This window comes from Magallana gigas, chromosome 9 (genome assembly GCF_963853765.1).
Source record: "Magallana gigas chromosome 9, xbMagGiga1.1, whole genome shotgun sequence".
Classification (NCBI taxonomy): Eukaryota; Metazoa; Mollusca; class Bivalvia; order Ostreida; family Ostreidae; genus Magallana; species Magallana gigas.
This window is the reverse complement of record NC_088861.1, coordinates 36,072,733-36,089,049: the sequence shown is the minus strand read 5'-3', so window position 1 is coordinate 36,089,049 and position 16,317 is coordinate 36,072,733. Positions and strand designations below refer to the sequence as shown.

At 33.9% G+C, this 16,317-nt stretch overlaps 1 protein-coding gene across 1 annotated transcript; it reads left to right on the top strand.

The window, feature by feature from the left end:
* The first annotated feature begins 1,195 nt into the window (after window positions 1-1,195).
* LOC117692259 (baculoviral IAP repeat-containing protein 2-like) lies at window positions 1,196-5,049 on the top strand. The gene is made up of 5 exons (XM_066072406.1): window positions 1,196-1,681; window positions 2,966-4,047; window positions 4,142-4,325; window positions 4,425-4,619; window positions 4,868-5,049. The coding sequence occupies exons 1-5, from the start codon at window positions 1,657-1,659 to the stop codon at window positions 4,921-4,923; spliced, it is 1,542 nt and encodes a 513-aa protein (XP_065928478.1). The 5' UTR covers window positions 1,196-1,656; the 3' UTR covers window positions 4,924-5,049.
* The last annotated feature ends 11,268 nt before the right edge of the window (window positions 5,050-16,317 follow it).

The window sequence follows — 16,317 nt, the reverse complement described above, 5'->3', positions numbered from 1 at the left end:
TTACAATGAAGAGTTAACAAATTAAATTATAAACAATGAATTCAATATTTATTAGTTTTATACCATATGAAATGGTTTGGGCCAGTTTACGATTTTTATAAACTGCTTCGCGGTTTATAAAGCATAAACTGCCCCAAACCATTTTATATCGTATAAAACAAATAAATATTGAATTCATTCCTTAAATACTAAGAAAGGATAACATTTCACACAAATTCAACTAATGGTCCATATGACGTTAAAGAAGAAAATCGATCGAATCCCTCATTTAATGACAGCCTCCTCCTCCATTTTGATTTGAAAAGAGTTTTTTTGGACAATAGAATTTGTTTTAGATAAGATAAGCTCAACTTTTTATTCAGAAACGTTGTTTAAAACCAAATTTAGCTCTAAAATATGTGTTTCATGACAACTTTCTATATTTCTGATCGAGAATGACCCGCATAATAAGAATATTTACTATAATCAATATCAAATAGTTACGTAGGATAAAAACATATCCCCTAGTAAGACTATAAATTTAAGGATAAAAATGGACTTAATCCTATCTGTTGGTTCTTTACTTGTTTATTTACCTAGTGATATCGATACTATAAAATCCTTATATAAATAGACGACAATGTAATATGCACAGTTTTTATTATTATATAAGATGTTTCAGCTAATTTCTTTTTTTCTGGCAGATATGACTATACTGGTTTTCATCTTCAACACACAGTAGTCAATTGTTCCATGCAACAGCATGAACTTTCAACCCTTTGTCATATTTTATTTTGTTTTAAACACGGTGTTTTCTATTCGGCACTAAAAGGTAAACAAAATATGGCTTTAGCATTTTTGAAATAGCAAATACTTGTGAGCCCTACACACAGAAAAAGTGATAGACGGAAAGACAGTCAGCGGACGGACAGAAAGCCCCAAATCAATATCCCACACTTCTAGTGAACGCAGGGACATTATTAATTTCAACAGAGGTTGTGTTTCAATAGTGGCTACTAAGTGATATTTATAACGAAGCTCATTTTCAACTACTAATGAAATTATCATTGTAATATTAGTTGTATTTCAATATAGTGGTTGCAAAGTTATTCTTATGATGAATAAATTCACAACTACAATTGGAATAATTTTTTTCAATAATGGTTGTATTTCAACAGTGGTTAAACAAAGATATCTATCTTGCTTAATAATCGAAGACTGAAATTCAGACTATGGTTGAACATAATACCTCTAAAAGCACTGTAAAAGGGAATAACTGTTGTAATAACTACTGTAGATTTAAAACAAATATCAAAACAAGTAACTAGCTAATAATCTTGTCAACCTGAAGAAAATGAAGGGCTACTTTATTGATTATTTTTAACTTAATGTCAATTTGTTTACTTTATCTGTTTCAAAAGTGTTCATTAAAATATTGAACTTTCAAACCAGATCGCCGACTTCAAAGGACAACTATAAGTAAACCAAGTACAAGTTGATGAATTACGAAACCGGAAAAGAAAGCCTGTTATGAAAAAGATGCCAATCAGCTTTTCAAAATGGTGATGACAAAGAACGTCATCGGAATTCAAGTTAAAACAACCAAGCTTCTAGCACTTGCACAGAGAGTGTAAAGACGGACGGAACAAACAAATAACTATTTCAGAAACCCTTCGAATGAATCACTGGACACAGAATCAAGGTTAGAATTACTCTAACAACAAAAGATATTTTTCGTAAAACTTTAATAAACAAGTATTGATTGCATATGAATTAATAGCATAAAACAGTTAACTTTACAAGATTCACATTAAACGTCAAAGTGATGCTAAAAGGTAGAAAAAAAAAATAAAGTGAAGCACTGACTAGCGACGCGAGTTTTTATAAACTAATGCACAAGAAAAAACAAGCTAAAAGTCATTGTTAAGAAAAATTGTAGCGAAAAACTATATTAATCCTAGAATTCCCTTCAGTAGTAAACCGCCAAATATAGCTGACCAAGTACTGAGAAATTATTATTAACTTTTCTTGACTATCATACAAAATTTTAAGAAAAAAAAAATTAAAGAGTTTCACCTGGCTTTTATTTTCCTTGTTTATTGTGGAGGAATAAACTTAAGTCAAGAAAAGGTTTTGTATGACGTCACAGAGAACAAGCTATTTCCCCGCGTTAAAATGTACCGCTGGATCAATACTCGACACTTCTTTGACAATACAGTAAAACTTGTTTAGTACGAACACGAATATAGCGAATTCTTGGATAAAGCGAAGTTTTTTTTTAATCCCCGGCAAAATTCTTAACAAATCTCTGCAAAATTTTACGGTTATAAGGAATTAGGATATAACGAATTTACGAATTTATATTGCGAACTGATTTTGAGTCCCGTTGAGGTTAATAATAACAAAATTAAACACCTTTATAAAGAATGTCTTTACAGATTGAAAAAAGTTTGCACCACCATTTAACAGAATAGTCTGAATGAATTCATTTCCATATAATTTTTTTCATTTCACAATAACTTTAATAAAGGTATCAAAGTAAGCATCAATTAATAGCAAAAATTATAGTCTGGTGAAAGAAAACATGTTTATGGTGATATCACTATACATAATATTACGAATTCGTTATACGGATATAACGAACTACATATATAACGAAGTAATTCCATTGGTCCCTAGGACTTTGCTTTGACCGAAATTTATGTATTTCTTTTTTCAGAAGGCGGTATTTTTTATTCATATCATTTTATAAACGATAATAGCAACCATGATACAATATTCATACTTCACGTAAATTAATCATACAAAAATACATAATTATTAACTCGTATGATAAGCAAAGATACAAGATCAAGAAAAAATTGAGTTAAGATTTAAATCCATCCCTCCAAATTATAAAATTATGAAATATTAAGCGATTGATCTAAAGAAAAATCAAACTGAAACAAGTTAAATGAAATAATAAACTCTATTTAATTCATTTTAGGTTTACGAAGTCTTGACGAATTTGTTCAGAATGAAATATTATGCCAAAGAAAGTACAATATCCCATCAACTGATAGTCCTGTATGTCATTCTATGAACATGGAATTAATCAGACTAAAGTCTTTTAAAAATTTCCCGTCCTCTAAATCTGTTTCTACACTACGACTGGCTCGCCAAGGGTTTTATTATTCTATGGAATATGACGTCACAATCTGTTTTGCTTGTGGCTGTCGAAAACGAGACTGGAGGTCGGGGAATGACATTGAGGTCGTTCATCGTAACATGTCTCCTGACTGTCCCCTTCTGTCGTCACATCCCACTAGCAACATCCAAATTGGAAATAAGCAAAGGAATGGACATTGTATAAACGAACCTGAGCAGCGAATTAACGCTAGTGGCAGCGATTTATCTAGCAATAACAATGAAATACCATCCTCTTTAACTTCATACAGTGTTTTGACTGGAAACAAAATAACAAAAGAACCGAATGCTGATAGAAAAGACAATAAAGCTGACGTACAAGCACTCGCGTCACGGAAGAAGTCAAACGACGCTTGTGGCAACGATTTATCTAGCAGTAGCAATAGACATCCATCCTTATTAACTTCAGGAAGTATTTCGTCTGGAAACGCATTTAAAACAGAACCAAATATTGATAATATAGACAAAAAAGGTAGCAGTAAAGCTCCTTCGTCAAATAAGACTGCAAATGACCTGTTAACTAAGACGAGAAAACAACAGGATAAGATAAATGCATTCATTCGGAACTTGGATCCATTAGGTATTAATTTTGATCGACCGAAATATCCATCTTACTCCGTGTTGACTGTCAGAGTGAGTTCCTTTGCGGATTGGCCATCTAGTCTAACACAGACCCCTAGAGAGTTGGCAGTAGCAGGATTTCTGTATGCAGGCTACGGCGATTACACCCGTTGTTTCTTTTGTGGGGGAGGATTGCGTAACTGGGAACCTGGAGACGATCCATGGACAGAACATGCCCGATGGTTTCCAAAGTGTGCCTTTGTGAGACAGAACAAAGGAGATGAGTTTGTTGCATTGGTTCAAATTCAACATCAAGAACTGGTACCTGTTAAATTCCTTGACATAAAATGTAAATAAAGTACCAGGTATTTTCAGAATTGAATTTTAACAACATACATGTTAAATTAAATTTCAGGGAGCTAGAAGAACAGCTAACATGCACCAGGCGGGAGACCAGGCGAGTGGACCCGAAAACTTAATCTCTGAATGTTCATCAGAGCCGAATGTCTCTAGTCTTCCAGCTTTTCAAAGTGTTCTAGAAATGGGATATCCATCTCATGTTATACAACAAGCTTTCAACTTTCTTAAAAACACTAAAGGTCAGGGAATATATAAAGAAACTTCTCCGTCTCTTTTCTTTGCGCATGTTTTTATTTGAAGTCAAACACAATCCACCCAACCTTTATTTCTATTTTCAGAGTGCATAAACATCATGGCTGAGGATGTAATGGAGGTGATATTCTCTGGAGGCGACGAACCATCACCGTCTGCTGCGAAAACGTCGGATAAGGTTAAGGACACTACTTCAAGGTCAAACGAAGAAAGTGTAAATGTTCATGAACAACAAACGAATTCTACTTCAAAGGCAGTTACAAAAGAATCTGAGGAAGCAGGTACAGATGTTGTTTTATATTACTTGTAAGATTTGAAGTTTTTGCCTTATTTTTAATTAACATGTTAATGATATATATGCAGTACACTTATAGTGGGCGATCAAGAATCTTCGCAGAACTCTAATAAAATCATAAAAAATACTTCGCAATTGTTATTTTTACTCGTATTTATAGGTGTATTCCTTAATGGACAAATTACTAATTAAATTATTTGCTATCTCTTAAACTTCTCTCTCTCTCTCTTACAGACACTCTCTCGTTGATCGAGCAGAACAGACAACTGAAGGACCTCAGGATGTGTTAAATCTGTATGGAGAAGGACGCCTCTATCGCCATGTTGCCTTGCGGACATCTTTGTTGTTGTACGGACTGTGCTCCCGCCATGAGGAAGTGTCCAATATGTCGGCAGTTCGTGAAAGGCACAGTCCGTACTTGGTTCGCATGACTAAACGTATTTGTTAAAATTGGAAAAATAAATGTCTTTACCTTTGTCTGCTATTTCTTTTTTATTGATATATATTTTGTCACAATTAAAAAAACAAAACAAAAACACACACACATACTAAAACTATGTCCCTGGTGCATTGTCCAAAGACTTCAAGCAAGTGAAGTTCACTGAATAATGGGATTTGCACGCAAATTCCGTATGTGTTCACTGCTTTTAAGTAAATGAAAGTTTTGTTTTAATAATAATGTTAGTGATTAAGTGAATAATAATTCGCATGTAAATACCATTCAACATTTATATGTAAACTTTTATTAAACGTAAATAATATTTATTTAGCGATCCTGACTTTTGTATTAAAACGCAAGAATTAAGTATTGCAAGCACTAAACTTTTGTAATTATTGTATATACAGTAAACAATTAAATAATACATGTATTTACAGTAAACCGTATAAAAACTTTTTATTGACTTTTGATTCAAAACAAAATGTGTGTTTACACAGAACAAACTAATCATAGCCCTGGATACAAAGGCAGTACCAATTATGAATGCGCCTCGCAATCATTAAGTTTATTTTGATCAGAATTTATTATCTTTAAATATATGGAAAACAAATCAAACTGATTAAAATCAGATCCTCGATGCTCCCGTTTTAATGATGTGCCGCTAGTGTGCCGCTATGTGTACGTTCAAAAAATGACGATCTATTTTAAAATCAGGATTACACATGCAGCAAACCTCCTTTTGACATAAAATATCTTGCTTTTGTTGCTTCTTACATCCCATATAACATTGATTTATGATAGTTGTTGACACATCCATAGTGTCACCTTATTTGATACAGTTAGCTCCCATTGCCTGTCATATCTGGCGAATTAAACCTTCAAACCTTATAAATGCCTGACGCCATGACTCCAGGCAATTAATTGATGTAATATTGATAAGTAGACACATGACCCAATAATTGTAGATTTGGTCACGAAACATTTCGACATCACATTTTAAAGTAATTTAATGTAAAGAATTTTAATTTATTCATTTTCATATTAACGGGTAGATTTTAACATATGAAAAAGATGGTTAGCAACACATGTTCAACATATGGATACAAAAAACATATGTTAAACAAACGGTAAAACATACGTAAAACGTGTGTCTAAATACGTATGTGAAATATACGGGGTGTTTTTTTTTTTATACGTTTCACATATGTGAAGAAACGGATGTTAAATGAAAAACATATGTTGCACATTTTGCTGTGTATGTATACATAAATTTTGTAAACAGGAATTATCACAGTTGCTCGAGAAGCTGAAAAACTTGAAGTGTTTGCGGGACATTTCATCCTAATCCAGGAATTTTGTAGTGATTTTATTGCCTACTAACAGGATCCGACTCTGTCCCTTTGTAGTGATATCTCGTGGAAAAAGTGATCCCATGATAGTAATGGAAGTACCTTTTCAATGCAGACATCTACCAGGGAGGATTGGGAGGAATGATCGTACCCCCTCCCAGTGGAAAACCAAATTATCCCCAGGGCTGGGACTCCCTCACCTTCGGTATCATGTCTGGATTTGCGCCTAAATCGGACATTTCCGACCGAATAAATCATTACAAATAAATTGTTAATTGATTAGTCAGCAACACAGATATCTTTATTATATTATATATAATCACCACTGATCATGACAAATTAAATGTCACAAATTGATGTGCTATAGAGATTGAAAGGTCCACAGCCCCATAGTATGACCACTGTCTATAGATGTGCATTTTAAATCATGCTCTTACTTGTATCTTTGAAATCGGAATGAACAAGTTCACAACTCCGCGTAAAATCCATGTAATGAAGTAAAACAAAAGACTTTGGATAGACTGACCTTAAAGGTTCTGCCTGTGATGTGTAGTTTCATTATGCATACGGTATTTCTAAACCTACCAGGTCATATGTCCCCTTCCATTAGAATCTGGACAATTCTTCATTATTGTGATGATCTGTGGTACATGTGTTTGAGAAAACTTATCACCTGAAATACTAATCGCATAGCTTTTCTAATTCAATACTTTTCGGTCGAAGAAGTTGACTAAGAACTCCTTTGTTCCCATTCGATTTTATGAAGAGTGAGATTGGCAAGGTTAATGTTACTATTGAAGGCAAATATTAATAGGAAGTTTGTCTGGGGGAAGAGGACTCATCACAGAAAGGTCCATAACAGTAAATTCATATGTGTATGTTAGATGGACAGTAAACCACTCTTTACTCTAGTATAATTGCATAGATTTTCTCTTGTGTCGGATAGTTTTACATATAGCAATTGACAATTGTTTAAAAATCAGTTGTGCCTAAATAAAAATACATTAATCAAAAGCACGTAATTTACAGCGTTTTGATCACAATTTCTTACAATGGAACAATCTGAATTCTGAAAAATACCCGCAATGTGTAAAAAACAAATTTGAATACCAAACATAAATATTGTTAAATACGGTTACACTTACTATGACTATTTCAAAGCGATTATAATGAATTATTATAACAAAACAAAGTACATTATATAATAAAAAATAACTTAACAAACAGATACCAAAAGAAGAAAAAATACGATTAATACATTTTTTCTTCGAAACTACATTTTTACAAATACATTTATAAAACATCAGAATGTTTCCCAGATGATTATTTTTACAAAAATACTTTACTTCAGCTTTTTCATAGGCAACACAATATGTATCAATATATATAATCACTGGTGAAATTGAAAATACAAAGTCAAGTCAAACAGAAAAAAAGAGTTATGATATAACGAATTTTACAACATTCATTCAAAGGTATATACGCCGTTTTAAATGAACATTTTGAAAGAAAGAAATGTTTTCATTTTTCCATTAAGCTACAAAAATTATCAACTTTCTGCAAATTAGACAGTTTAAATCAAACGCATTTAAAAGTATATAATATAAATTCGAATCTATTATTTTTTTGACAGGGCTGGCCAATAAACGCCCAACTTTAAAATATTCATAAGCACGTGATGTTACAATCTAAATTTAGAACGTACACAAGAGGTCGACGCAGAAACGTGGGCGGTTCGTTTGCAGTGGAATAACGCATTCGAAGAAAAAAGAAAGAAAAAACCGTTGTTGTAAAATGAGAATCTATATTGAAGGCCACTTTGACCGGTGGGTACGTGTAAGAAACTTCGTGTTTAACTATGGGCTTGCCGGTTTCCTGCTAAAGACAGGTGGGTCGCACAGCGGTGTGTTTAAATTTCTTTGTTTACAAGATATTTATTGATAAAGGAAAAGAAGCTTGTGTGTATGATACGATATTCATTGTCCGAATATGATAAAACTTGTATTGCTATCAGTCAAATACTTAAAATTCATAAATTGTATATGTTTTGAGACGTGGGACCCCAGACGGGACAATTTTGACGTTTTGTTGTGATAATACATGTTGTCAATGTATGAAAATAATGGTCGATTATGAAAAAAGAGCTCTCGTCCAATGTCTTCAACGCACGCCGATACGCAACCATCGTCATACAATGCAATTGACAATATCTAATATTTTCTGTTAACAGCACACAGACCTGTTTACATGTATATGAATTCAAACAAATGTTAAAAAAACTTGTCATATTACCTTAAATTACTATTCCAGCGGACTTGCGCAAATGCACCTCAAACGTTAATCGTTTATGAATATGCATAGGTAAATAGCCGTTATTCATTTTCAAATTATGGCTATTACCAAAATTTTCTATAAACTTCTTTTTCATATATCTATTCATGCTGACAAAATTTTGGTCTGGTTTTCATCATTGCAAAAATTTGGTTAAAAACGGCATATATACCAATAACATGGAGCCATCAGAGAAGATTTATAAATTCATTTAAATTCGGATATGATAACGGTTTAAATCAACAGACACTATTTCTCTGTTAATATCTTATCAAATTTTCCGTCTGATTGGCAACGTCACATAAATGTTGGACTGCGTTGACTCAATCGGCGTCTGGGTCTTTAAATTCCATGAGGTAATTAATCTAGTCAATGAAATCGTCGCATATGCCTTTCTACGTGTTGGTCCTAACATTGGCTTAAATGATATTTAGCTGAAACACAGAACAAGTTTGAAAAAATTCGGATATTTAAAATATATAAGTACCCCGGACATATACATATTTTTGATGATTATTTTTTCATTATGATATTTCAGTCTTCAATCACTAACGTCAGTTAATGTCAGTTTGTCAGTGTGACTAATAATAACAATTCGACATGAATAATGTTAAAAATAAAATTGAAAAATAATAAATATTTTATATATAACATCAAAACAACACATACCACAGGATTCTAGCAGGATTCTAGCAGCACTTTTTTTTTATTTATTAGAAGTGTTAGGTGACTTCTATTTTGAAAATGTTAACAATGCTTTCCTATCAAATTTACTCGAAATTTAACTTTCAGTGTCATAATGTCAATGTGAAAATATACGCAATACAATCCAATTTGGGGAAAACATCTCTTCCGTATTTTTTATTTGTTTTTTGGTCTACGTTTTGTTGTTTAAATATTTTAATATGAACATAATAACTAAGGGTTATGATTTCTTGAAATTAAATATAACTCAGACTCCAAATGCTTTCTTAACACCCTCGCGAATGAAATTTGAGTTGCAAAAATGCCATTTAACATGGATAGAATTCAAGCTTAAACTTTAATCATCAGTACAATAAATATACTGACTTCTTACCCTAAACGTTACGGACTGATCAAAGTCCAAATAACAATCCGAGCGCAGACATACAGCGTAGTGATATAACCCAGGATTTGTTGGGACACTAAACCCCAGGATCCGCTGTAAATAGATCTGACTCACGTATATTGTATAACACACACAGAATATATATATATATATATATATATATATATATATATATATATATATATATATATATATATATATATATATATATATATATATATATATATATATATATTTCGACTATCGCCTGTATAAAGATTGCCTTCGATGCATTACAATCTTGAACAATTTTATCCCAACATGTAACTTGAACGATTTGTTTTTGGTATTTGTCTATGATTTTCAAGCAGAATAGCTTTTTTTGTACTTAACTTCACACCTATTTGTCAAAATAAGAACCTTATAATGTCTCATTAACGTTGTTACTAACCTCCTCTTCGTTCTTAAGAGTAAGTATCTTTTTGGGTGAGGTGACCAACTTACTGGCCAACACGTCACTAATATACAACCACCAACCCTCAAGTTTCTCCTGCAAAATATAAACTATATTTCGTAATAACAACTATAGTTGTTATACTTCTTACTTGATTTTTATCTCAATTTTTTTAAAAAGAGGCCCAAGGACCACATTGAGCAACAAAGTTACCATGACCAACTGTCGTTATTGAAACAAAAAGTCTTATTATTAAAATGAATTTGAAAAAACCCCCACTATGTTCCTTTTCTTGCACCATTAGAGTACCATATCTTTAAGCCTGCATGAAAGTAGCTCTGGTTACTTTGTATTTTAGTTTTCTAGTTCTTTATATAAACAACTAATTTGGTATTTCTAAACAAGATAATGTAAATAACAATGCACTATGGAAATATTTAAATTAGATGAAGACAGTTTTCATGGATTGTGGGGTGTTTTATTTGCTTATTTCTTGGGATGTAATTTCGTGGAAGCATCGGTTTTCAGTTAAAGAAAGAAAACTAACTCTTACAAAATTTGGATGTTAATTTGCAGGGGTGGACTACTACGAAAATTAAGCCACCAGGATTTCTAATGATTCCGCAGTATGAGGATAGATATGGCCTTCTAGTAACCATATTTTTATTTCATGTCCCTGCTTCGTACATGCTTTTTGTTTTCATAAATATTCTGAATCAATAAAGCTTAAGGTTTCTTGTTCTCTTTTCATTTTTCAAAATAAATGTTCATAAAAATCGTAAAAATACATACAAAAACGGCATGGAAATACACATTGCTTTATCAAAGGTACGATTTTAAGATTGGAACCCTTTTTAATCATTATTTATATATTCTACTTAAAAATTTCTAGAAAACTTTCATTGACATTAAATTATTTGAGTATCATTGATCATTGAGTTTGTGTTTGGTTCTGAACAAGATTTTCTCAATATGGAATTTCTATTTACGTAAATATGTTGATTCAGAAAGTATACAAATTTAGGCAGTACAACCCATCAGTATATAAAATTATAAGGATGAAATTCACAAGAATACACCATTTAGACTCTCTTGAGTCTAACATCTATAAAAATTTTCCAATTCATTTCTTTGATCAACATTGAACCCCTCCTGGAGCCCAATAAATGGCCTGAAGATCGCGGCCTAATTAATTTAGAATCAACAGTATCGCTGGGTTCTTGCATAGAGATCTTTAAAATTGTTCGGTGTAGTTGTTGAGATGACGAATCCTAAACCTTATCCTCTCTTTGGACACGAAGTGTTGGTCCTATGGTCATGGTTTTAGAAATTTAGAATCTACACAATCTTACAATGCATTGATAGTATTCTCAATTATTGATAAATTGCAGTTGTGGAGAAAAAGATAAACATTCCTTTTTATATTTAAATGTTAAACTTTGAACCCCTCTTTGACCCCAGTATTGGTCCGTGAAACAAATTTTAAAATATTTTCCCTATATATTTTTACGTTCAACTTTGAACCTTTTTCGAAGTCTCAGAAGTAGTCTAGGGGTCATGATTTTAACAATTTAGAATTTTGAATTAATGTAAGATTTAGTGAAAATTTGGTGGAATTTCTGGAGCAATAGTTCTTGCAGCCAAAGTTCTATAAGACACTCACCTTTCTTTTCAATGTTTCGTAGTCATATATCCCGTGTAAAGTGTTACCACTTTATTTTGCAACAATTATTTATTGTCCTAAAAATACCTTGTCTTAAATTTGATGCATTGGTTTTGCTGGACCTACAGCGGACAACAGGTGATCAGAAAACCTCACTTAATTTTTCGCTTTGGTAAGCTAAAAATCGTTCTGTCAAGCTAGGGTTTACATAATATTGGCAAGATGATACTTATCATAAGCATAATATGACAATTTTTACAAGTTGAAAGAATAAACGGCGAATTTTTCGTCAGAAAAAATCATTTGAACCTAACATGAATGTATACTACCCTACCTTATCCGACACTTACCTCTCCATAATACGGACAATGGACTAGGTTGATTCCCTTGATCTTTTTGGCTGTCTCCTAAAGAAGATATATAGTGCATTTCAATGCAAAAGTGTTATTGCATAAAGTCATGTTAGAAATATAAACTGAATCAAGAGGGCCTTCCTTTCATTAATATATTATATTTTATTTATACTCTAGACACATTATGTGCTCTCCAATACCAGATGCTTAATTTGCAGTAATCAAAACAATATATATTTACTAATCCAATAATTCTTATCTGAAACTCTCTTTTTAAATTTTATAAGGCTGGAAAATGCTGCTAAAATCTGAGGTATACGGGAATTGTAAATTTGAAAGGACATGATAGAAACAGTTAAACATTTCGAGAAATTTTAAAAAGAAAAAATATGTTGAGTTTCCAATGATAAAGGTCTTCCGTTTCCAACGGAAGACCTTATTGTTTTCGTACTGTTTCTTCTTCTTTTTTCCCACAAGTTTTGTGCACGCGATTTTCCAGAAACTATTTAGCCGATTTCGACCATATTTTCACAGATGCTTGCCAGAGGTCATAATTCTAGATGTATTTTGAATTTTGAAATCGTCACTTCCGGTACCGAGTTACGGCCGATTTTCTACAGTGCTGCTATCCTGAAAGTTGACAAGGATAGGACAGGATAGGATGCAGGATGCACGATACATGATAGAAATATAAAAGTTAAGTTTAATCCTATCCTATCCTGCAACCTGTAGCCAATCAGATTCGAGTATAAATTTCAGAGTTATTTTGCGAAAAGAAAATTGGCTTAACAATGTATTTTCAATGTCAATTTAATACGTTTTACAAGTTAAACCATTTAAGAATAATTATTATATCAAGAACGCGGTGCATAACATTGATGCGCGCTAAAATGTCGGTGCTACATCTTTGTCGATTCGTACGCAAGTACGGAGTTACTGCGAGAATTCGATGCAACATTTGACAACGTCAGAAATAAATATCTGTATTTACTTCATTTTAAGTCTGCAAAGTAATAAAAGCTTGAATTCATAAAAGACCAATTCGGCATTTTAAAAGATAAACATGTATACAAGAAACAGACATTGCTTCACTTTTCATATAATTTCTTTGATGCCCAATACAATACCCGCAACGTTATTTTTTACAATCCTATCCTATCGTATCGTGTATCAATCCAATCGTATCGTGCGTGTATACTGTTCTATCGTGCGTTAATGCTATCCTATCGTGCGTGTATACTGTTCTATCGTGCGTTAATCCTATCCTTTCGTGCGTTAATCATATCAGGTTTATCGTTTAACTTCAACAATTCTTCCGTTTATCCTATCGTGTTAATCGTTTCGTGCCTTTTCATAAGCAAGTAAATTTATTACTAAGTTGCAACTCGTTCGGTGCGCCGTATACGAATATTTTTCGAACAAGAATTGTAAAATCCTATCCAACATTCCGTCAGGATACTAATTTTTTAGATCAAAATTAACCAATATTATATGTAAATCATATCTGTTAACATTGACAATGAAAAACGAAGTTCTTCGGAACAAGGTAACATATTTACCTGTAAATCGAATACATTAAATCGTACGCAGAGTGTATACCTGCGTAAACATTAACTGGTATGCAATATAATTTTGTTGCATCGTGTTTTACAGAAACAAAACTATTTATGATATAATTTATATTTAATTAAAACCCGTGTTGTATTTTGAACCCGTTATTTTCCGTGTGATATTTGATTTCAGGCTGAAATGTTCTCGGCAATCAACTATCTAGGGTGTGTGGTAATGAAAACAATGGGTGAGGACTAATCGCCGGAATGGCGACGGAATAGACGTAGTGACATGTATAAAAAGGTCGATAACTTGTGTTAGGTATAAGCTATCATCATCCGGTTTTCAGTTTTTTACACGGGGCACACTTGTACGCACAATGGGAACGGGAGCACTGCGACGGGACACCCTTGTACGCACACTGGGAACGGGAGCACTTACACGGGACACACTGGGAATGGGAGCACTTACACGACAAACACTTGTGAATAAAGGCACACGTGTCAGCACATATTCAACTCTGGATTTCCGCAGGCACCTTTTCTTCATTGAAGCCGTAACTTTGGTCCAAGGATGAACACTTGTACGCACATTAGGAACTGGAGCACTTACACGGGGCACACTTGTACGTACACTGGGAACAGGAGCACTTACACGGGACACACTGGGCACAGAAGCACTTACACAGGACACACTGGGCACAGGAGCACTTACACGAGAAACACTGGGCACAGGAACACTTACACGAGAAACACTGGGCACAGGAACACTTACACGAGAAACACTGGGCACAGGAACACTTACACGAGAAACACTGGGCACGGGAGCATTTACACTGCACACATCTGGATCGGGAACACTTACACGGGACACACCTGTACGGACACTGGGAACCGGAGAACTTACACGAGACACAATATGTACACTTACACTAGGCAAGGATGGCCAAATGATTTCGTCGTTGAGATCGGCGGTGAATTCCGGGATGACAGTCGGCTGGATTGTTCGGAGAAGCGCATCTCGGTAGTCGGTTGGGATCGGATCTTCTTCACGGTCTTCAGGGGCCCTCACACACAGAGACGATCTGATGCGCGACACAAGAACCTGGATGTCATCGTGCAGCTGTTGGATTCATCTTCGCGTCAGATGAAGTCCGTCCCTTGATAAAAGTCGTCTGTTGGCTGTCCGTCTGTCAACTCCGAACGATGGATGGGGGCAGAATTCCAGCTGCGTTGATCTTGAAGCTATCATCTTTAATCCATCGTTGATTTCTTGCGCTCTCCTGTTACATCCATCGATGAATCCAACGTTGTTCTTTGCTCCCTCGAAGACGTTATAATCCCTGGGCAAGACGGCCGATGCTATGATCCTCGCTGTTGGGTTTGATGTCCAGATGATCTTGAGAAGGTGCTGGTATCGATGAAGAGTTGTCGCTGGTACCTCCCTCGGGACGTTGTTGGTACCGGCATGAATAACGATGATGTCGTGGTCTTGGACGATTCCGGAGAAGAGGGCCCACATCTGCTCCACGCGAAATCCTGATGTACAACGGACGGCGGTGTTGTCCTCCAGCTGAACATCGTGAAGATACTTCAGCTGCGAATCTCCCACGAATAAGACAGACATTTTACACACTCACTTGAACACAAACTCACAATTTCACAATGGATCACGAACTTTCTCACTTGAACACAAACTCACAATTTCACAGTGGATCACGAACTTTCTCACTTGAACACAAACTCACAATTTCAGAATAGATCATGCGCTTTTGAGAGCACTATTAGAGCTTGTACGAGACAGGTTAATAATAGCAAGTGATGCTTTTTTCTCGCTAAAGGTATATATATGCTTCTTAATTTCTTTTTAACCAATGAACGTGGAGATTTAATTTCCATCCCTAATTGTAGCAATGAATTATCCTTCAAATTTATATATCACAGCTTCCATGAACAAGCTGCTTCTATGTATTTAGCTCTTGTACATCCTTACTCACTTTGATGTAAACAATTAAAATCATCATCCGTTCCTAATTATCACGGCTTACACGGACAAGCAGTTTTTACATATAATTATATACATAGTTTTGATACATTCTAATTCACTTTGATTTAAACAATTAAATCATCATCACGGCTTACATTGGCAAGCAGCTTTTAATTCAATTTTAGCTATGGTACTTTTCTACTTACTGTGATAAAAGCATCGTTGATATTTATTTTTAATAAATAATATAATAACCTTTTAAATAAAAAATAAATAACCAATAACAATTTCCTTATCTTAATTTCGCGTATATATTGTTTCTTTTTAAAACGATGTTTAAAAAGCAGATGTAAGATTATCTACGTAGACGAGTTCATGTAGTACATATATGTTTTTATAACAGGTGTTGTTCACACCTTCCTGTAGTACGGCTTCTTTACCTGAGCGACACCTGAGCGCATTAATAAAATTTGTTAATTTTGAGTGTAA